This window comes from Phodopus roborovskii, unplaced genomic scaffold, assembly GCF_943737965.1.
Source record: "Phodopus roborovskii unplaced genomic scaffold, PHOROB, whole genome shotgun sequence".
In the NCBI taxonomy this organism is placed as follows: domain Eukaryota; kingdom Metazoa; phylum Chordata; class Mammalia; order Rodentia; family Cricetidae; genus Phodopus; species Phodopus roborovskii.
In genome coordinates this window covers 9,547,187-9,569,255 of record NW_026126480.1, presented here as the reverse complement: position 1 = coordinate 9,569,255, position 22,069 = coordinate 9,547,187, and the positions used below count along the sequence as shown (strand labels likewise).

The 22,069-nt window shown below is 38.8% G+C and overlaps 1 protein-coding gene across 1 annotated transcript in view; it reads right to left on the bottom strand.

Moving 5' to 3' along the window:
* Rsf1 (remodeling and spacing factor 1) overlaps nt 1-22,069 on the bottom strand; it is a 109,546-nt gene that overhangs the window by 58,520 nt on the left and 28,957 nt on the right. The window contains exon 2 of the mRNA XM_051192269.1: nt 19,527-19,618. Within this exon, the coding sequence (XP_051048226.1) occupies nt 19,527-19,618 (92 nt within the window). The remainder of the gene's footprint in view (nt 1-19,526; nt 19,619-22,069) is intronic.

Here is a 22,069-nt window from a genome sequence, read left to right as displayed (position 1 = left end):
CAGTATGACAGTGAATTTTGAATGTTATTAGCATATATTAATGGCAATGGCATTATGTTTTTATACATTTACATAATGCATATTTTAGTAACTTTTACCATTTGTTTTATTTTTCTATTTTATGCCAGTGAGTGTTTTGCCTTCAAGAACACACATGCACCATGTGTATGTGGTGCCCATAAAAGCCAAAAACAGTGCCAAATCCCAGCTGTGAGCAACCATGGGTGCTGGGAATCACCCTTGGGTCCTCCAAAAGAGCAGCAACTGCATTTAATGGCTGAGCCACCACCCCAATTACCCAAACTAAAAATGTATAACTTATTGCTTTAGGGGTAAGGGTCCACTGTTTTTATTGTAAGCTAGGTAATTTGTTGTGATCACATTCACCTGTCTGTGACCCACTTTCATGATCCCCCCCCACTCCTGCCAGGTCCTTCCTCCTCCCATCTAGTCTTGCTTCTGAGAGTGGTTGTTTTCACAGATGATGTTTTTACATTTAATGACTGTGTGTTTGTGTGTGTGCATGAGTATACACGTGCACACACACATACATGCTTGACCACAGCATGCATTTTGAGGCCAGAGGACAACTTTCACGAGTCGATTCTCTGTGTCAAGCAGTCATCAGTCTTTATGATGACATTCTGTGCCTTCTGAGCCCTCTTACCAGCACCAACAGTGTATATTTTTGAAGCTAAGAGACTTGCTAAATCTAGCCAGGCAGTGGTGGTACATGCCTTTAATCCCAGCAGAGCCAATGCCAGGAGAGGCTCCAATACCACACAGAAAACCCTGTCACAAAAATCCACCCCCCCCCCCAAAAAAAAGAAGAAAGAAAAAGGAGTCTTGCTAAATCTAGAGAAACCTGTTGTATTAGATATCATTTATTGTGGATACTTAGATTATGTATATCAAGCTTATTTGATATATAACATGTTTAAAATAAAATTTACCCTTTTAACCTTTTTAACTGTATAACTCGTAGTATTATTAATTTTATTCAGGATTTTGAGCAGCCATTTTAACTATCTATTTCTAAAACATTTCTTGGGTTAGAGAAATAGCTCAGTCAGAAAAGTGTAAGCTTTGAAAGCATGAAGCTGTGTGTTCAGACCCCTGGCACTGCTGTAAAAAGCCAGGTGTGTCTATAATCCCAGTGTTGGAGAGGCAGCCTGGCACACATCTCCAGCTCACTGCTCACACAGCCGAGTGACTCTAAGTTCAGTAAGAGACTACTTCAAAAAAAGAAGGTGGACAACGCAATTGAGGGTTACATCCCACATCAACCTTTGACCCACATGTCTGCATAAATTTGTGAATACATGTACAAATACACACCATTTCATAATTCAGATAAATTATTTAACCATTAAATTCTCCTTTCACCTTACAGGACCTAGAGTAAGCCTGTAATCTACTTTCAGCCTACAATGATTTTCCTATTCTAGAATGTTCATGTAAATGGAATCAGAGAATACTTGTCTCTGTTTCTTTTTTTTTTCAAGTTTTCCTTTAGACTGTATCTCTTGATGAACGTCTTGTTTCTACCTTTAGGCTCTAGTAAGTAATGCAGCAATAAATATCAGCATAAAAGTATCTGAATACCTGATTTTAAAAATATACCTAGAAGTGAGACTTCTAGGTCATATGGCAAACCAACTTTTAGATTTCTGAGGAAATGCCCTTCCACAGCAGATGTGCCATTAGATCTCTTGAAGAATGTAGAAGGGGTTAAATTTCCTCCTAACATTGTCATATACCTGCCTTAGATATACTTAGCTTATTGTATATAAAGTATTTTATCACTGTAGTTCAAGATTATGTTTTGGCTAGGTGTGGCAGTAACAGCTTAGCCTTGGCTATGTATCAAGTCAGAGGACAGTCTTGCCTACATAGAACCTGTCTCACAACAAAATTGTATTTTCCTGACTAATGACACTGAGCATATTTTCTGTGCAAAGTCCCATTTTAATTTTATGTTTTCATAAAGTCAAAGCTGGCCTCAAACTCACTGTGACAAAGGATAATCTTGAACTTCCGATCATCCTGCCTCTGCTTCCCAAGTACTACAGGACTGTGTCGCCACATCTGGTTTATCCAGTACTCCAATCCTGAGTCTCATATACACTAAGCATCACTCTACCAACTGAGCTACATCCTAAGCACCTAGAAATGGATATGTCAACCAGCAGTCTATTTCTGAAAGGGCATCTTTTCTCAGATACTTGAAATCAAATCCAGGTCATCCGCAAGAGCAACAAGTGTTCTTAACTGCTAAATCATCTCTGCAGCTTACCAGTTTGTTCTACCTTCCCCCATTTCCCTATGTGTGTATACTGTATCACACAAATGTTTGATGCATGTCTGCGAACATACATGTGGGTGGGGTGCATATGTGTGTGCTGAGTGCATGTCAAAGCCAGGCTGAGGTTATTGCTGGGAATCATCCTCTACTGTTCTTGTTATTCACTAAAGCAGCCTCTCAAACAAACCCAGAGCCTGCTGATATGGCTAGCTCACTAACCAGCTCAATGTGGGAATTCTGTCTGTCTCTACCTACAAAGACTGGAATTACAAGCAGGTTGCCACAACCACCTGACATTTCTGTGGATTCTAATGCAGGCCTTTAAACCTGCTCAGTAAGTACTTAACTACTGACACATCTCCTTGGCCCTTAGGAGGGGTGTGTGTGTGTGTGTGTGTGTGTGTGTGATGTTTTGCTGTAGGAGTCTGGTTTGTGAACCTGTAACAGTGGTCATACACATTTGGGTGTGGATTCAGTCAGAGAGAAGCAGAAGGAGGAAAGCTAGAGGAGTGGCTTTTCTTCCCTTGGTCTTTCTGGTGGGTCAGCAAATTCGGCAGGAAGGGCAGGGAAAGGCTCCCATGGTTCTTTTTATTTTTCTATGCAACTATTCCCCAATAAACACCACTTAACATTTATCTTTGGTTTAGCGAAGTCATTACAACCTCACCTTCATTTTGCTTGTATGTATCTCTTTATGATGGTGCTGGTTCTCTTGGAACTGGAGCTACAGATAGTTATGATCTGTCATGTGTGTGCTTTGAACCACTCTCTAGCCCAGGAGTTCTTAATATACTATGGATAATAAACTTTCCAGATTTGCATAATTTGTAGCATGAACTATCTCATTCTACAAATTCTCACTTTATAATGTTCTCTGATGCACAAAGTTTGTTTGTTTGGCTTTTTGTTTGTTGTGGGGTATTTTGGGTTTTTTGTTTTGTTTTGTTTTGAAACAGGGTTTCTCTGTGTAGCTTTGGTAGCTTTGGAGCCCATCCTGGCACTCAATCTGTAGACCAGGCTGGCTTCGAACTCACAGAGATCTGCCTGCCTCTGTCTCCTAAGTGCTGAGATTAAAGTCATGCACCCCCACAGCCCAGCATGCACAAAAATTTTAATCCAATAAAGTTTAGCTAAATTTTGCTTTTGTTGTCTATACTTTAAGTGTCATATCTGAGAATATGGTTTAAATGAAAGAGCACAAAGATTTCCCCCGAGAGTTTTACAAATGTAGGTCTTACATTATTGAACCATTTTTATACGAGGTATAAAGTAGGATACATGTTCCATTTTGCAAACTGTATTTAAAAAATAGTATTTAACATTACAGATTAATAGTCAAAAGATATAAAAATGCTACCATAAATGAATGATAAACTGTGTGTGTGTGTAGTATTCTGTCAGTCTCAGTTCAGTCAGGAACCAAAGTACTAGGTATGTCATTATAAAACAGCCATTAAATCATATGAAGTATCATAGAAAACTAGGAAAGCACAATGAGGCATTACTATATCCACAAACATAAATCTGGGTCAACTCAAGTAAATTTGTGAAGAAATGAATGCCACAAAAGAGAAAAAATGTTACTTAAAATTATGGTGATGTTTCTTTGACGAGTTGTTAATATTTATACAATATGTGCTGGCTCCAACAATTTGACAATAGTATGTTTAGGGCATTCATACAGCTCCATTTATTAAGTTTTACTTAGTGAGTAATTATATTATACACTTAGGAATTGAGTCAGCTGCTTTTTCATTACAAATCTGGTGTTCTTGCTGACAATACTCATGTGTAATGCATAAAATGTCCCCTACAAGCCCATGTGTTTGAACACTTGCTTCCCATCTAGTGTTGCTATGTATAGTTATGAAACTTTTAGGACATTTTCTGTTTCTTGGTCTAGCTAGAAGACTGGCTGCAAACAAGGATGGAGCCACTTCTGCTAGCATGCCGTCCTTAAAATGAAGGACTGGAAAACCCTGAAGGTGTAAGCTAAACCTTCCCTTAAATAATGAGAAAAGTAAGTGACAGATTACATGAACACACAATAAATAGTGTTCTTGAAGGTTCAGAGCATGTGAGCATGCTTTGCTGTGTGTGGATGGAGCGTTTAAGCTGTAGTACAAACAAATGATGGGGGATGTCCTTCTGTATATATGTTTCTCTTTATTGGCTGATGAATAAAACACTGAATGGCCAGTAGCCAGGCAGGAGGTACAGGCAGGGCTACCAGACAAGAAGAATTCTGGGCAGAGGAGACGCCCTATAGCCAAGGAAGGAGTACAGGTCCAGATCCTTCTCCGGTAAGGTAAGACCAGATGGAAATACTTAGATTAATAGAAATGGGCTAATAATTAAGAGAGTTAGCCAATAAAAAGCCCTGGCAATTGGCTAGTTTTGTAATTAATATGCCTCAATGTGCTTATTTAGGGGTAATTGGCAGCGGGACTGGGCAGGAAAGAAACCTCCATCTACAGACAAAGATGGCTTCACTCCTTGCTTTGCCATCCTCTATGTTCTTCAGAGCACCATGGGAGTAACTTGTATTTGACCTGGAATGTGGTGTGAACTAAGTGACACTGCATGTACAACAGCACAGTACCAAAACCAAACACCAGCAGACCAGCAGCCATTGTTACATTATGGAAAAAACAACATTCTAAAAAAATTGGTGGTGTGAAGAAAAAATTCTTAAAAGAAGCTGTGTCTGGTTGTGAACAAAAAATTCCTGGAAGGAGTCTGTATCTGTAGAGACTGATGAACCAATTGGGATTTTAGTTCTGAGGGAAGACTGGAATAAAAAATGAGATTACTTCCTGTGGAAGAGTACAAACACATCCCAGAAGAGACAAATTAGGTTATTCTCAACATTTTTATTATTTTTTTAATTTGTTTGTTTTGTTTTTCAAGACAGTGTTTCTCTGTGTAGCAGTACTGGCTGTCCTAGAACTCGCTTTGTAGAGCAGGCTGGTCTTGAACCCACTGAGATCAGCCTGCCTCTGCCTCCCAAGTGCTAGGATTAAAGGTGTGTGCCACCACCACTACACACATTTTTACTGATTTATTTTGTGTAAGGACAGGCATGCCCCAGAAGACGTGTTGGTTCTCCTGTTCAATTATGTGAATCCTGGGGAACAAACTCAGGACCACTTACTGCCAAGTGCCTTTACCCACTAAACATTTCATTGACCCAAATTAACTTCTTTTCTCATTATTCTTTTTTGCATAAAACCCCATAAAATAATTTACTTATTACTTAATTTTTCATTGTCTAAGAAGCACATTTGTTTTTGGATCCCAGCAGCAGCACAGATCTTGGACAACAGCATGCCCTCTGGAGGCAGCACAGACCACAAACATAACATGGTCTCCAAAGGCAGCCTGAATTACTGGCATCAACATAGACTCCAACAACAGCACAAACTATAGACATCAACATGGCCTCTGGCACAGACCACAGACAACACAGATCATTAACAACAATATGGTTAGACAGTGAAGGTGTCTGTGACAAAAATCTCCCCCACCCCCAAAAAGAGAGGGAGAGAAACAGTCCAGACAAGAAGCTATAGAAGAGAGTATTTCAAACTATAATAAAGATGCTCAGTATGCTCAAGTATGGTCCTGAACAATTCATGCCTCTGGTGGGACTGGAGGGAGGGGAAGAACTCAGTTTTCTTTAAGGGCTGGCCACTGGGAAATTGACCATGCTTTAGCAAATATATGGGCAATATAAACAGGACTTGGTGGGTTTTTTTTGGGGGGGGGATACAAGAGGGAGGGTGGGCCTGGGAGGAATGAGAAGAGTGTGATAGAGTGCACTGTATGAAATTTCCAAACAATTAATAAAAATATGTTGGGGGAAAAATCAACAATTACATTCAATGTGATCCAATTTCTCTTTCTTTAAAAAGTTATCTAACTCACTGGTGGAAACCACATGAAAGGATCATAGACTCAAAGAAAACCAATTTTAAATTATCATCTGCTTCCCTTAGAGTTACAACTGATTTAAGAAGACAGCCTCAGCCTTTAATCCCACTGGATGCAGAAACAGGTGTTTGAGTTCCAGGACAGCCAGGGGTACACAGAGAAACCCTGTCTCAAAGGGGCGAGGCATTGTTGGGGGGTGGAGAGGCAACTGACTCAGTGGCTAAGAGCACTGGCAGCTCTTCCAGAGGACTTGGATTCAACCCCCATCACCCACATGGTGACTCAGAATCATCTGGAACTCCAGTTCCAAGGGATCTGATGCCCTTTTCTAGCCTTCTTGGGCATCAGGAATGCACATGACACACAGCTATACAACCAGGCAAAACACTCATACAAATAAAACAAGAAAATAATAGTAATAAATCTTTAAAAAAAATGTCAAAAGAGAAAAAAGACGATAGCCCCTACTTATTTATTAGTTTATTCATTTTTTTAAAATGTGTTTTTTAATGCAAGATTTCTCTGTGTACCCAACTGTCCTAGAACTTACTCTGTAGACCAGGCTGACTTTGAACTCAGAAATCTGCCTGCCTCTGCCTGGAATTAAAGGTATGCATCATTGTACCTAGCTATACTAGCTTCTTTTATATTTTTGAGTTCTGAGTCCAGCCTTAACAGCTAAGCCATCTCTCCAGTCCAAATAGCTTCCTTTATATTCCCCTTTCCCTGGCACTTTTGAAAATCTTGTGTGGCATATACTAAAGTCTTAGTATAGTGACATTTATCATCCACAGTCAAGGTTGTCTGAAATCGTTGGTGACTAAAATTATTAACAACCAGAGGAAATGGAAGAGTTCATGTATGAGAGTTCTATTTCTTTGTGGCTTGCCAAGTGAAAGGAATGTGAAGCATTAGGCCAAGGCTTACCCAACCTAGCCAGAAGTCAAAAGGTACTAGTAGATCATCTAGTTTAAGTTCTGGTACACCATGTTTATTTTTAGAAGGGCCAACCCCCCAAAAAAAAACCAGGGTTCTCTGTAGTGTTGGAGGCTGTCCTGGAACTCGCTCAATAGACCAGGCTGGCCCAGAACTCAGAGAGATCCGCCTGCCTCTGCCTCCTGAGTGCTGGGATTAAAGGTGTATGCCACCAATGCCCAGGAAAAAGGGTCTATCTTAAAAGTAAAAAGTAACTAGATTAAATTTGTGGGTTCTCTTCTATTCTGGATAATACTGCACAACATACATTAGACAGTGCAAGACATGAAACAAATATGAACACCCTTAGTTACACAGAGTTGCTGGATACCTCTCCAGCTATCTGGTATCAAGATCTGTTGGTTCAGTTCTACCTTCCACAAAGGAAAGGGGGTAGGGGAGGGAAAAATGAGGAGGAAACATTCCCACACCCAAACCCCAGTTTAGGCTTCTTCATTATTCACTTGGCTTCTCACAATAACTTCCACATCAGATGATTGTTGGGCCCCTCACTACCTTCATTCTTGGTACCTTATTACATGTAGTATATAGTAAGGCTAAGCTACTGGCAATTTCCTAACAAGTTCCTGCTAACTCTATAGGTCTTAGTTTGGCTGTCTTAAAGAGACACTAAGAAGACATAAGAAACAGGTGATAGCAGTGTGGTTTGCTGAATCTAGGCTGAGGAGGGAAGTAAATGCCAGATGGTTGGACTGTTATTTAAACAGAATTTTAATGATATCCCATTTCTTCAAAGGAGAAATAGCTCTCAGTAATATGTACAGCACTACCACAAGGAAAACAATATAGAGCAAAGAAAGGTAAAAGTACTACCATAGGACTGGCTGCCAACTGCAAATGAGAAATAAATACAAGAAAACCAATTGTCTACGTGACTATTTAACCTAGCATCACTGCTTAAAAGGTGAAAAAGAAAGCACTGAAAAGAGAATCTAGAAGAAAGACAAATAAATGTGAGAGGCATTTCATCAAATGGCCTATCAAAGCACTGGAGTCAGCAAGTCCTGGGCTTCAAGGAAATGCTGGCTCTGCCATTTTTAGCAATGTGGGCCTGTACAAGTTTTTTAGCTTCTCAAATTCAGTTTCCTTAAACACAAAACAGAGATAATCTGTATTTCAAAGTTGCAATAACATAAAAGAAAATGTAAAGTTTTAAACAGTGCATAGTAAATATTCATTATAAAGACCACACAATAGGAACCAGGTCTTTTGGCACACGCCTGTAATCTCAGCACCAGAGAGGCAGAAGAATCAGAAGCTTGAGGCTACACAGTGAGACCCTGTCTCAGAGGAAAACACAAAACAAAACAAAACACAATGGTTTCCACAATAAAGTTAATTCCAAGTCCACAGAGGAAAAATTCAAACAATAGTTTCTATAATGGAGTTAAACATCTTCCTGGAAAAATGCCTTAAGAAGACAGTAATACTCAAACTGAGGTTTAAGGAATAAGTGAGTTTGCCAGGAAAACAAATTGTCAGGAAAGCATTCCAAAAGGATACAGCATATGCAAGAATTCTTAGGAAAAAGATGGCAGGTTCAAGACAGATTAGCTCTGTAACTGAGAGGAAATATTTCTGAATTGGAAAGTATAACATCATTTCTGTGTATAAAAAGCCCCTTTTGTGGATTGAGGAATGGCTCCATGGGTAAGAGGACTTCCACATATACCTGTAATACTAGCATTTTCTGGGAACTGGGGAGGAGAAAAGGGGTGTTGGTGTGTAAGAATATGTGTTATATAGACAGGAAGATCCCTGGGGTTTGTTGGTCAGCCAGCTTAGGCAAGAAATTCCAGGTTCAGTGAGAAAGCCTGCCTCAAGGGAATGAGGCAGAAGAAAGCTGCAGCTAGCTTGCTCTGGCTTCCAAAAACTACCCCATGGATGAACTCACATGTGCACACACATGCATATTGCACGCTCGCACGCACACACACACACCATGTCCTATTGGTTAAAAGAGGGGAGAATGTGGCAGATCAGGCAAGGAATGGTAACCACATGAAATAAACAGAGCAACTGGGATATGAAAAGTCAGATCAGAAAAACAGGAAGGAAACCAGAGAGATTTGATTGATTGCTGCTGGGGTACAGTAAAAAGAACTCTGAGGCAATCCCTAAATCTTGGTTCAGGCTAAAAATGTTGACAGTAACATGAATACATCATGGGTTCTACAGGTATGACAGGTTTAAAAGAGGCTAAAGATGGTTTTTGATGTATTTATGAGACATCAGTTGAGTGGGCCACCATTTTTATATAAATGGAGAAGTTTGTCTTTTCCATATGCCTAACATCAGGTTGGTCAGTGGTTTTCTAGAATTTTAATGTTTTGATGGCTAAAACTACGTATAGTAAATGATCTATACTCTCTTTAGACCAGATATCAATCAACTGTATCTGCAGAGGACTAATAATATTTTAAGCATCATGTACTCAATTCTTATTTAAAACTACTCAGCTTGACACTGTAGAATGAAATCATCTATCAACAGGCCTGTCCCTGTTACAATTCCACTTTATTTACAAAAACAGACAGGATTTGGCTATAGTTTGCTAGTTCATACTCTAGAATAGCAATAGCACTTTTAATGATTCACAGAGAACAGTGGCTAAAAAGGAAAAGCTTAATAATATAACCTGAGCCTAAAATGAAACTTGACTTTCACACGATTTTATTGGCTACTTTCTTATCACGGTGACAGAGCACCTGAAGAAGCAAGGGAGGACAGTTTATTCAGGGTCACAGTGTAGCAGCTAGTCCATTAGAGTAGGGAAGGCATGACAGAGGTAACATGCAGCTGCAATTCCCCACATTCTGGAAGACCAGAAACACAGACAGCTCTGGCTGGAAGCAGGGCCAGTATATATAACCACAGAGCTTACTCCTAGTGACCAACGTCCACACGCCAGATCTCAGATCCAGAAGGTCCCCTGCTCTCACAAAGTAGTACTACTGGTTGGGGACCTGGTGCTCAAGCATATAAGTGGTGAGAAGAATTCCATATTCACACCATAAAAAACATAATGTGACTGGTAACTATGAAAATAAAATTTACTGGAAAACACTTAACTACACTCAAGGTTTATGCAATATAAAGTATTATGCCCATTTTTGGTGATTTAAAGAGGAAAATATTATATAGTATATGAACAAATATAATATCCCTTTAAAAAACAATATATATTTCTTTCTTTCCTTTTGTTTTTTGAGACAGGATTTCTCTGTGTAGTCCTGGCTGTCCTGAAACTGGCTCTGTAGACAAGAGTGGCCTCAAACTCAGAGATCCACCTGACTCTGCCTCCCTAGTGCTGGGATCAAAGGTATGCATCACCACTACCATTCAGCTAAAATTCTTTATTGTCAATAGAGAACTTTGTTGTTTTCAAGGCTGTAAAATCAGGAGCTCTGTTTTTGTCTTTTCCAAGTTATTTAATATCTTTATGTTTTTCCAAGCTATTTAATATTATTTATTCATTCAAATAATGGTTAGATATGTATATGCTGAGCAGTATTCTAGGCATGAAACACATGAAAGGCCAAGTACATTTTTTTTTTCCAGTAAAGGGCCACATAATAAACATACCAGACTTTGAGGTCTGTGATGGTTACTCTTTCGTCAATTTGACACAAGCTAGGGTCATCTCTGAAGACATTTAGTAAATGTCTCCCATCAAACTGGCCTCTAGGCAAGCCCATGGAACATTTTCTTGATTAATGATTGATGTTAAAGGGCAACCCCTAGGCAATCAGTCTGAGTCTTATAAAAAAAACATGCTGAGCATGCCATGGAGAACAAACCCGTAAGCAGCATTCCTCTGTGGTCTCTGCTTGAATGAGTTCCTAACTTGGCTTCCTTCGATCATGGACTATGATTAGAGGTGTAAGCAAAATAAACCCTTCTCTCCCTTCTTAATTCAAAATAGCAAATGGACCTGATAGTCTTTAAAGGATTCTCAAAATTTTCTATTGCTGTAATAAAGCACCATAACCAAGGTAACTCATAGAAGGAAGGGTTTATTTTTGGGCTTACAGTTTCAGGCGGTTAGGGTCAATAGTAACAGGGACTGCACAGTAGCTGACATAGCAGGTGGACTAACAACTGAGAACTTGCATTTCAAACAGCAAACCAAGAAGCTAAGAAAGTGCACTAGAAAAGACACAGCATCTGAAACCTCATAGTCTATCCCCAGTGACACTATTCCTCCAGCAAGGTAACAGCTCCTAAACCTACTCAAACAAAACTGAGAGAACAAGTACTCTGATGCCCAAGAATACAGGGAACATCTTCAAACTACCACAGTGGCTCAAAGTGGTAAGGTGAGAAGCATTCAGGGTAAAACGATAGTTAGGAGCTAGATATGATGGCACACACCTAAGTAACAACACTCAAGAGGCAGCAGCAAACAGATCTCTTGTAAGGTTAAGGCCAGCCTGTTCTACACATAGTATACAGGTTGCCCAGAACTACACAGTGATACACTGCCTCAAAAGCAAACACATGGTGCTGAAGAAATGGCTTGGCAATTAAGAGCACTACTGGCTGTTCTTCCAGAGGAACTGGGTTCCATTCTAAGCACCAACATGGCAGGTCACAATCCTCTGTAACTCTAACAGGAAATCTGATGCCCTCTTCTGGTCGTTGAGGGCACCAGGCATGTACATGGTACATAGACATGAAAACAAAGCACCCATACCCACAAAATAATTTAATTAATTAATTAAGAGAGATCTATAGGTTATATCCAAATACAAAGCCATTTTATTTAAGAGATTTGTGCAACCATGGATTTTGACATCTGTAAAATACTATAAAGATGAAGGCACAATGAATGGCTATTTAAGACCAAACTTTGGCTTTTTTTTTTCTGCAGAGATGTAGCAGGCAAAGGAGATGCAGGTCTGGCATTCCCGGTAAGCCAAGACCATGTAGAAATACTCAGATTAATAGAAAATATGATAATGATTAAGTTAGAGCTAGCCAATAAAGAATCATAGCCAACAGTTTCATAAGTAATATAGCATTTAGTGTTTCTTTGGGGCTATGAATGGCGGCGGGACCTTCCGAGCCAGAAAGCTAACCTGCAAGTGGGTACTAAGAACTTCCACTTAAAACATGACAAAAGCTTAAAAAGGGATTTTAGAAACAAAAGAACAGAAATAAACACATCTTCTTGGTAGCAGTATTTTTCTCTGGCAGGCTCTGTTTTGCTAGAGACAAGCAAGAGACTGTGTGGCTCCTTTAAGGAAGGTTTCCTGACTCAGCATAGTGGCAAAAAACAGCAAAGCTTTTAACAAGCTCTGCTAACAACTGAATGGTGTGTATGAGCAGCTGGCAGTGGCAGTGACCACATCTCCAAGCCAGCAACATGCTGCTTCATGGCAATATAGACCAAGGCAGTGAGCACAGCTCTCAGGGCTGGCAGTAAATGTACCCCTGCCATCTTGGAAAGCCAGCAGCTAAAACAACCTCATCGTTAATTTTAGCAATGTTGTTTTGCATATAAGACTCCTGGCAAGAAAAAGGTAGAGATATACAGTAAAGACAGATTCAAATGAAGTAAAACCTCTAAAAGGTTTACAGTGTGTTAAAAATATATATATACGTAGAATTGTGAGAGATGGTGACACACACCTTTAATCCCAGCACTTGGGAGACAGAGGCAAGCAGATCTCTGTAATTTCAAGGGCAGCATGGTACACAGACTGAATTCCAAGACAGCCGAAGTTACATAGAGAAACCCATCTCAAAAAATGAAAAAATAGAAAAGAAACAGAGTAATTAAAAAAAAAAGCCACATGAAGATGGAAAGTACACAGAGAGTCTGGATAATGTATGCTATTGTGTTGTCTTTGAATTGCTCAATTGCTAAGGAAGGAACAAAAACTTATTTTTTTTAAATGCTTGATTTCAAATTTTGAGTATAATGATATGTTACTTTGGAAAGGAGATTTTATTTATGTTTCCACAGAAAATGAAAAGCTGTGGATTTCTTCAGACTAATATGGTTTGATGAAGCAACTAACCCGAACCCAACTGAACCAGCATCCTGTTGGGACAAGGCAGCCTTGCAGACCACTACAGACAAGATTTCTGGGTCTTCTTAGGATGCCCATGGTATTACAGCATCCCCAACCAACAGGAAGCAGTTTGGAGAAAATTACACCCACATTCCCAAATATTGTCTATAAATGTTTGCTTTTATTTAACTGAGATTGTTTATAAATGGTAATGATCACAATCAATCTCTTTTTAAAGGAAAAAAAGGGGAATAGGATACAGAAATGAATATTTTGCATTGGTATGGATGTTCATTTCTTGATAACAAATTTAAGGTCAATTTTGTGATATGTATATTTCTTCTTATTTAGGTATTGTATTTGTATAGCTCATTTAAAAATGTAATGTATAATTAAGTACAAATTGATAATTACCTATAATTGTCAAAACTTACAGTTAGGTTTTCTAGGTATATGCAGATATTTTAGAAGAATGCACAGGCATTCTTCAAACCTTTCAAAGACCTACAGAATACAGCACTTAAAATGGTTTAGGGTTTTCCCTGACAATGAGACATAGCTCCTAGCAACACCAGCTTCGTCAGAAGGGAAGATTGAGATCAAAAGAACTCATCATGGAATTTACTTCCAGTATGGCAAGACTAGCCATTTGGGCAAGATACTGCTCATGTCTAGACTGTATTGTAATTATAATTGTTGCTTAATAACTTTTGTTATATGTAATATTACTATGTTAAAGTTAAAACCCTTTTTATTTAGACAGAAAAGATGATGGGGCATGTTGTTCTGAATGTATGTTTGTCTTATTGGTTGATGAATAAAACATTGATTGGCCAGGCAGGAAGTGATATAGCATAGCAGATACTGCCACTAGCTAACCATAGAGGTCTGGAGGTCTGTACAGACAGGCAGGCAGGAAGTGACATCGCTGGGCAGAATCAGAATATCAACAGGGACAAACAGGAAGTCACTCTTCTCTCTACAGAGATGTAGCAGGCAAAGGAGATGCAGGTCTGGCATTCCCAGTAAGCCAATACCACGTAGAAATACTCAGATTAATAGAAAAGGTGATAATAATTAAATCAGAGCTAGCCAATAGCCAAGAGTTTCATAAAAAAAAAAAAAAAAAAAAAAAAAAAAAAACCAAACTCTGGAAACTACACAAGTTTTTAAAGAAGACCTAACTGATCCTAAATTCATATGGAAATCCAAGAGCAAAACAATCTTGAAAGGTAACATTTTGGCAGGGCGTTGATGATGCCTTTAATCCCAGCACTTGGGAAGCAAAGGCAGGCAGATCTCCAAGTATGAGGCCAGGGTGGTCTACAGAGCAAGTTTCAGGGCAGCCAGGGCTACACCATTAAACCGTATCTCAAAAAGCCATAAAGAGAAAAATAATTTAAAAACTAACTAAAAACATATAGTAATCAAGATAGTACAGCAATAACAAAAGCGATAAATGGAATGGGACTGAAACTTCAAAACAAAACTATCACATTCTAGGTCATCAAGCAGTCTAGCAAGATGTTAACAAAATTCAATGACAAGTCAGGCGGTGGTGGCCCACACCTTTAATCCCAGCACTCCATGAGGCAGAGGTAGGTATATATCTGTAAATTCAAGCCCAGACTGGTCTACAAGGGGTTGGGGGAGGAGGGGAGGAAATCAATGACAGAAAAAGCTTCCTTTTGATAACTAATGGTGGAACAGCTAGAAAGCCATATGCCAGAGAATCTAATTGAATGGCCATCTCACAGAAAAAACAAGTTAACTCAAAGTACATTACAGGTCTAAATCCAAGACCCCAACTAAAAACACAGCATTACCTCTTTCCCTTGAGAGTTAGGGATATAGCTGAGTGGTAGCATGTCGTGAATGTCCTGGGTTCAATCCTCAGCACCACAAAAAACAAACAACTCAACAATCTTTCAGTTTGGGTTACACAAAAGTTTCTTAAACATGACATCAAAGTATGAAACACAAGGAAAAAATAGATACTGTGGACTTAATAAATTAATACTAAAATTAACTTTTAATGCATCACAGGGAACTATCAATAAAGTAAAAAGACAACTAAAAAAAAGAATGAAGTATTTGTAAATCATATATCTGGTACACTCCTAATCTACAAACTACATAAAGAACTATACAAAATACATAACTCAACAGCACTAATACAGATGACCAATTTAAAAATTGGCAAGGATAAAGAAGATATAAACAGGCAATAACACATGAAAATAATGCTCAACATACTAATTATTTGAGAAATGCAAACATACTAGGATCATTATTAAAAAACAAAATAAGATGAGTTAAGTGTATTGCTATGGAGAATGATGGAAGAAGAACCCTCATACATTCCTGACAGAAATGTAAAATGGTGTAAGTTGTCATGGAACAGTTGGTACAAAGTTAATATGGAATTATTACATGACACAGCATTTCCATTACAGAAATGAAATCACTTGTATCCCCAAATGTGCACAAACGTTCAAAATGCAGCACTCTTTACAGTGAGCAAAAGATGTAAGCAAGCCAAATACCATAAACCTATGAATGATTAAATAAAATGCTACAGTGGGATATTATTAAGTATAAACAAGAGTACCAACACAAGCCAAACAATGAGTGAACCTTGAAGACATTCAGTTAATGAACGATAATAGACAGAAGAGCAGTGTGCTAAGATTCAACTTATAGAACAGTCAAGAATAAGCAAATCCTCCAAGACAAAAAATAAATTACCCACTGCCTGGGCTACATGTAAAAAGTAGAAGTCTTTAATAGATAGAAAGTTTCCTTAGTGATAAAACTGTTCTGAAACTACACCATGGCCACTGCAGAGCACCATGAATATAACACCGCTAGCAGAAAATACTAAATGAAAGAAAGCAGACACAAAGGACTGAATATTGATGATCCCATTTACATATGACATCCAGAGCAGGCAAATTCATGGCATCATAAGATGCAGGGAAATGTGGCTATTGCTAAAGAGTATCAAGTTTCTTCTCGGATTAGATACTGCTGTGGCTGCACAATTCTGTGAATGTACTACACACCACTCAACTGTTTTTCTGAAAGGAAGAATTTACAGAACGTGAATATATCTCAACTTTAAAAGTTGAACTAGAACTAGGGCTAAAGAGTCTTATAAAACCATCATCTCTACTTTCACATCCTACAAAGCCTGAGAACACTTCAGAGTGAATTATTTAAGGTATTAACTTACTTAACATACTGAAGTTTGTTAGTAACAGAGCCAGGATTAGGATATAAGATACTTCTAATTTAGTTCTCAGACATTGGGGGAAAAAGCCAGAAAATTAAAATCTTTTAGCCAGGGGTAGTATAGTACACCTATAATCTCAACTCTCAGAAGGATTGCAAATGAAAGACTAGCCTAGACTGCAAAGTGATCCCCTGCTTCAAAAAAGAAAAAGAAGATCAGTCTTTATAATTCTTTTAAATATTGTGTTAAAACTAATGCCCTGATATTCCAAACCCTTCATTAGTTAATCATTTTGCAAACACAAAAATTCAATTTCACTGGTATTTTAAAAAGCACTTGGAATTGCTAAAAATTTATTCATTTATCATTCATAGATTAATGCTTTCAGCAATTTAATAAAATGTTACCTAATTTTTCTTTTAGAAAATCCCATTACATAAAATCTTTGAAATTCTAAGCCAAATTAACAGTGTTTTATTTCATATTTTAGCATGTATAAAATTAAATTCTTTATTTAGTGTGTATGTGCATAAATGCACATGCATGTATATGTGGGTGCATACCTTCAACTGGACACATGTGGAGGTCAGAATACCCATGTGTCTAAGGAATGGCAAACTTGGCAGCAGGCACCTATACCAGGTGAGCCATTTACTGGCCTGTTATTAATAGTTATCTTTTTAATCAAATTAAATTTGTGTGCCTATATATGTGCGCTTGTGTGCTCACACACACAAGTTTGTGAAGAAAAATCTACCTTTCCTTTTGTTGTTCTGAAGACAGGATTTCACATAGCCCAGGGGGAACTGTAGCTAGCTTATTTCAAGGATGAATCTGAAATCTTGTGAGCCCCCTGCTTGCACCTCTAGAGTGCCTGGATTACAGGCTTAGGCAGGACTCTGCCTAATCAAACACAGTAATCAAACACAGGGTCTCTGTTATGCTATGCCAGGACTCTACCCAGTGATCTACATCTCCAACTTTATCATCATTTTTTTCAAAAGTTAGACAGCCCTACAAATCTAGAGTTGGAAGCCTATGTTACTTCCAACATTGGTTGTGGTCATTATTGACCACTTCAACCAATAGAGGATGATAGAAGTGATCTTTGCAATTCCTAATCTGATAAAAACTGATCCAAATCATTGTTTCCTATCACTTAATTTGGAGTGGTATACAATAAAACAAAGATAATCCAAATAGTACATATGGTATTTATTATAAAAACAGTTCTTATCTACAATGAATACTCTTTCTACAGCGTCCTATAATCATACAGATTCCCCTGCACCCCCCCCCAAAAAAGAGGATAGTATTTTAAAAGTTTTAATACATTTATTTGTCTATTTTTCCTGTGATTTCCAGTGTGTGAGGGAGGTCAAAGGACAACATTCAGGACTTCTGCCCTCTGGTTAGAACCCAGTGATTTAAGTCAGGTCATCAGGCTTGTTGGCAACTACAATTACCCACTAAGCCATCTCATTAGCTGATTAAAATTATGTTTTTTAAGTAGGCAAGAAAAAGCTCTTTCAATTACCTAAAATTATAACTTAATACTTTAGTATGTTACAGAAGTCAAAATACACCCACTCAACATCATGTAAATAAAGTACAACATCATACATGAGTTTAGGCTTCTGTAATTATGCATGTCTCATCATCTGGATGCAATTCTAGACAATGAGTCTGAATTCAGGGGGACTGAGGATGGAGCTGGGTTGTAGAATGTTTTGTCTAACAGAACCACATGGTAGTGCTGTAATCTCAGCACTTGTGTAGAGGCAGAAAATTCAAGGTCATTCTACACAGGGAATACTTTTGCTGTTAATAGGACACATCTTAAAGCTGAGATTACCCAGGATGTCCTGTTAATTACACATTTGACTTTCTGACTTGATGGATAATTTAGAAGTCTCTCTCCCTCCCCTTCTACCCCAACCCCCTTTTTCCAAGACAGGGTTTCTGTGTGAAACGGTACTGGCTGCCCTAGAATTCACTCTGTAAACCAGGCTAGCCTTGAACTCACAGAGATTTGCCTGCCTCTGCCTCCCAAGTGTTGGTATTAAAGACATGCACCACCACCACCTGGCTTTTTTTTTTTTTTTAAATGTAGATTGCTCTGCATATACACCTACATGCCAGAAGAGAGCATCAGATCCTATTATGGACAGTTGTGAGCCACCTGTGGTTGCTGGGAGTTAAACTTAAAGCCTCTGGAAAAGTAGACTTCCCTCTTTACTGATGAGCCATCTCGCCAGCCCCAAGATTTTATCTTTCAGAGTTTCTCTGTAGTTTTGGAGTCTGTCCTGGAACTAGCTCTTGTAGACCAGGCTGGTCTTGAACTCACAGAGATCTATCTACCTCTGCTTTCTAAGTGCTGGGATTAAGGGTATGAACTACCACCCAATATTTTATCTTTCAAATCATTGATAAATTCAGGTTCTATCTATACCTTCTAGGTGATTTAAACAAAAATATTTGACTTGACTGGGTTGGTGTTAAAGAATGAATGAGAAAAGTATGGAGAGTTCTGAGCAAGTGGAAGTGCCAAAAAATCCCAGGACTGAGGTTACAGATACAAGAGGATGGGGAATTCAAAGCCACCTTAGGCTACACAAACTTCAGCTTTAAAAAATAACCACAAAACAAAACAAATCCTCAGGACATAAAAAAGGAACAACTTTTAAACCTAACTTTAGAAATTAAGAGTGCTGCTCTTTGTCTAGCATGTACAAAGCATGATAAAGATGTTGTTTGCCTGGGCGTGGTGAGGCAGGAGGAGCTCAAATTTAAGGCTAACCTGAGTATCACAGAGGTCTCCCCAAAACCAAAGCTAAATAAATATAAAATATTGTCTCCCAACAGGAACTTACAAAATAACTGCTGCTTGGCAGCAGCAAAGAGAAAATCCTAACAACAGAGTGCAGTCATTCTGTTACTCCTAATAAACTGTTTTAAATGCATATTACTAAATGCAAATATCAATTCATATTAAATGGGATAAGCATTTCAGTGTCAGAATGCAATTTACAGTTACCTTGATCAAGTATTTTTCCCATCGGTCTGCTGTAACAGATTTGCCAATCTTCCTCATCAGCTTCAGATGGAGCTCCACCAATTCTTTTGGTACTTAAAAGGAAGGGAAAAGTTCTGTTAGCCAACAAAATAAAATATTTACAAACATTTTAAAAAATCAAAAATATAAACCTACTTCTTCTAGTCCTGAATCCTTTCTCAAAACCCAGAATGCTGTAGGTTCTACTTTCTTTATCCTTGAATCCTTAAAAGCCTAAACAAGAGTGAAAAATGACTAAATACTATTTTCTGATACCTAATATTTCAAACTACCATTAGGAACGAAACCTATTATAAACTACAGAGTAAGTCACAGTAGTTTCATGGTCACAGAGGCCTCACACAGTGCAAGACCCCTGGGGGAGCACAGCAAAGACAATACTCGGAACTTTCTGCTGCTTCATTTCCCCGTGAATAGAAAACTGCTCAGAAAAAAACTAGAGATGTAGCTCAGTGGTAGAGCACTTTGCCTAGCATGTAGAGGTAACAAGTTCAACCTCCCTCCCATTTATACAGTAAGTAAATAACAATCAAATAAAAGCACTTAACTAAACAACTAAAATTTCTTAGTGCTCTTCACACTATACATTTGGCTTCTAGACCAAGATATAAAGTCATACAATGAGAAAGGAATAGATGAATATACATCTCAGGTTGGTGAACATTTTAGAAACTGGCCAACAGTGGTCAAACTTTAAAAAAAAAAAAAAGACTAAACTAAAAAATGTTCTTCAAATCTAACTCCTATATGATCAGCTAAATTTCTCTGTAACATCCTATGGAACCCTGCCTGCCAACCTTCTCAGACTATAATGAATGAATTAATGAATGAATGAAGCAAGCCAGGTGGTCGTAGCGTAGTAGCAGACGCCTTTAATCCCAGCACTTGTGAAGCAGAGACAAGAGGATCTTTGTGAGTTTGAGGCCAACTCTACTGAGCAAGTTCCAGGACAGGCTCCAAAGCTACATGAGAAACCATGCCCCCCCCAAAAAAAAAACACTGGCTCCACCCATTGAACAGGACACGACTGACCATTACGACCATCTTTAAGAGGAACTCAACCTTCCTACACCTTCCTCACTGGGTTTTGACTCTTACTCAAACTTCAAAATGCTGTCTTCCCTCAGGTTCACTGTTCTTACTGCAAACAACCAGAGTTCCTCTAAATATCCCTCAGGTATGATCTGATTGTTTTTAAATTATATTAATTAGACCCAAAGGAAATATATAGGACAGATATGCCTACCAAATTTTGAATTTCCCAAATCCCAAATACCACTAGCAACATAAAAGAAATTATGGATACCAGCTGGGCAGTGGTGGTGCATGCCTTTAATCCCAGCACTTGGGAGGCAGAGGCAGGCGGATGGATCTCTGTGTGTTCGAGGCCAGCCTGGTCTACAAGAGCTAGCTCCAGGACAGCCTCCAAAGCCACAGAGAAACCCTGTCTGGAAAAACCAAACTGAGATAAGAGTGCAGGGCAACATCTGAAGTAGATTCAAGGAAACATCTGTAAAGATGAGTATGGCCTGAACTAAGCCTGAATACTGGGAGCAACAGACATAGCAGTGAGCAGACCTGAGAAATGTTTTAGGAAATAAAATCAACAAAATGTGTGACAGGCTGGCAATGCAGTAACCAAGTGAGGTGCTAGCTTAGGAAACCCAAGAGGCAAAGATAAAGCAGTGCCAAGGCTCAATTCTCAGTTCTTCAATTCAAATGGTCAGGTCCTTTGGCACTGAGCCTTGACTTTCTAATGTGTGTTATAAGACTATGGTTATCTCCAAATGTTTTCAAACAGCAAAGCACTGTATAGAAAACACTTTTGATGTATTTGTCATGATACTGGAAACTAAGATCACCTTTAACTCCTCTCAAACACTCAGTTTACAGTTTACCCTCACTACACCTCAGGCCTGCTACCTTCTAACCTCAGTGTACTACATCTCAAACTGCTGTTCTTCCCCGTCTTTCTAGAACATACAGAGAAGGCCATAACCCTCACTGCAGAAAAAATAGTCAATCTGCGCGGTGGTGGTCAGGCACACCTTTAATCCCAGCACTTGGGAGACAGAGGCAGATGGATCTGAGGGTTCGAGGCTGGCCTGGTCTAGAGTTCCAGGGCAGCCAAGGCTACACAGAGAGACCCTGTCTCGAAAAACCAAAAAAATGAAATGAAATAAAATAAAATAAAGGATAGTACATACTCAAACCAATATCCCAATTTAGCAGTTGGTGATTAGGTGGAAACCCCAACTCTCTCTCTCTTCTCTCTCCCCTTCTCCCCCCCCCCCCAGATCCTGCTCCTTCAGAAAGCCCTCCAAACAGCAGGCCCTCCCCAGGGCTGCTCAAGACCATGCCTATAAGCTACTGAAAACCTGGCCACCATATTTGCCATGTGATTCCTCTCCTGCCCTTCAGAGGGTCACCCAGGAGTGCTCTGTTCTGTTCATTAAACCTGGATTTATTATTTTGATTTGATTGGCTTATAACATCAGCAGTGG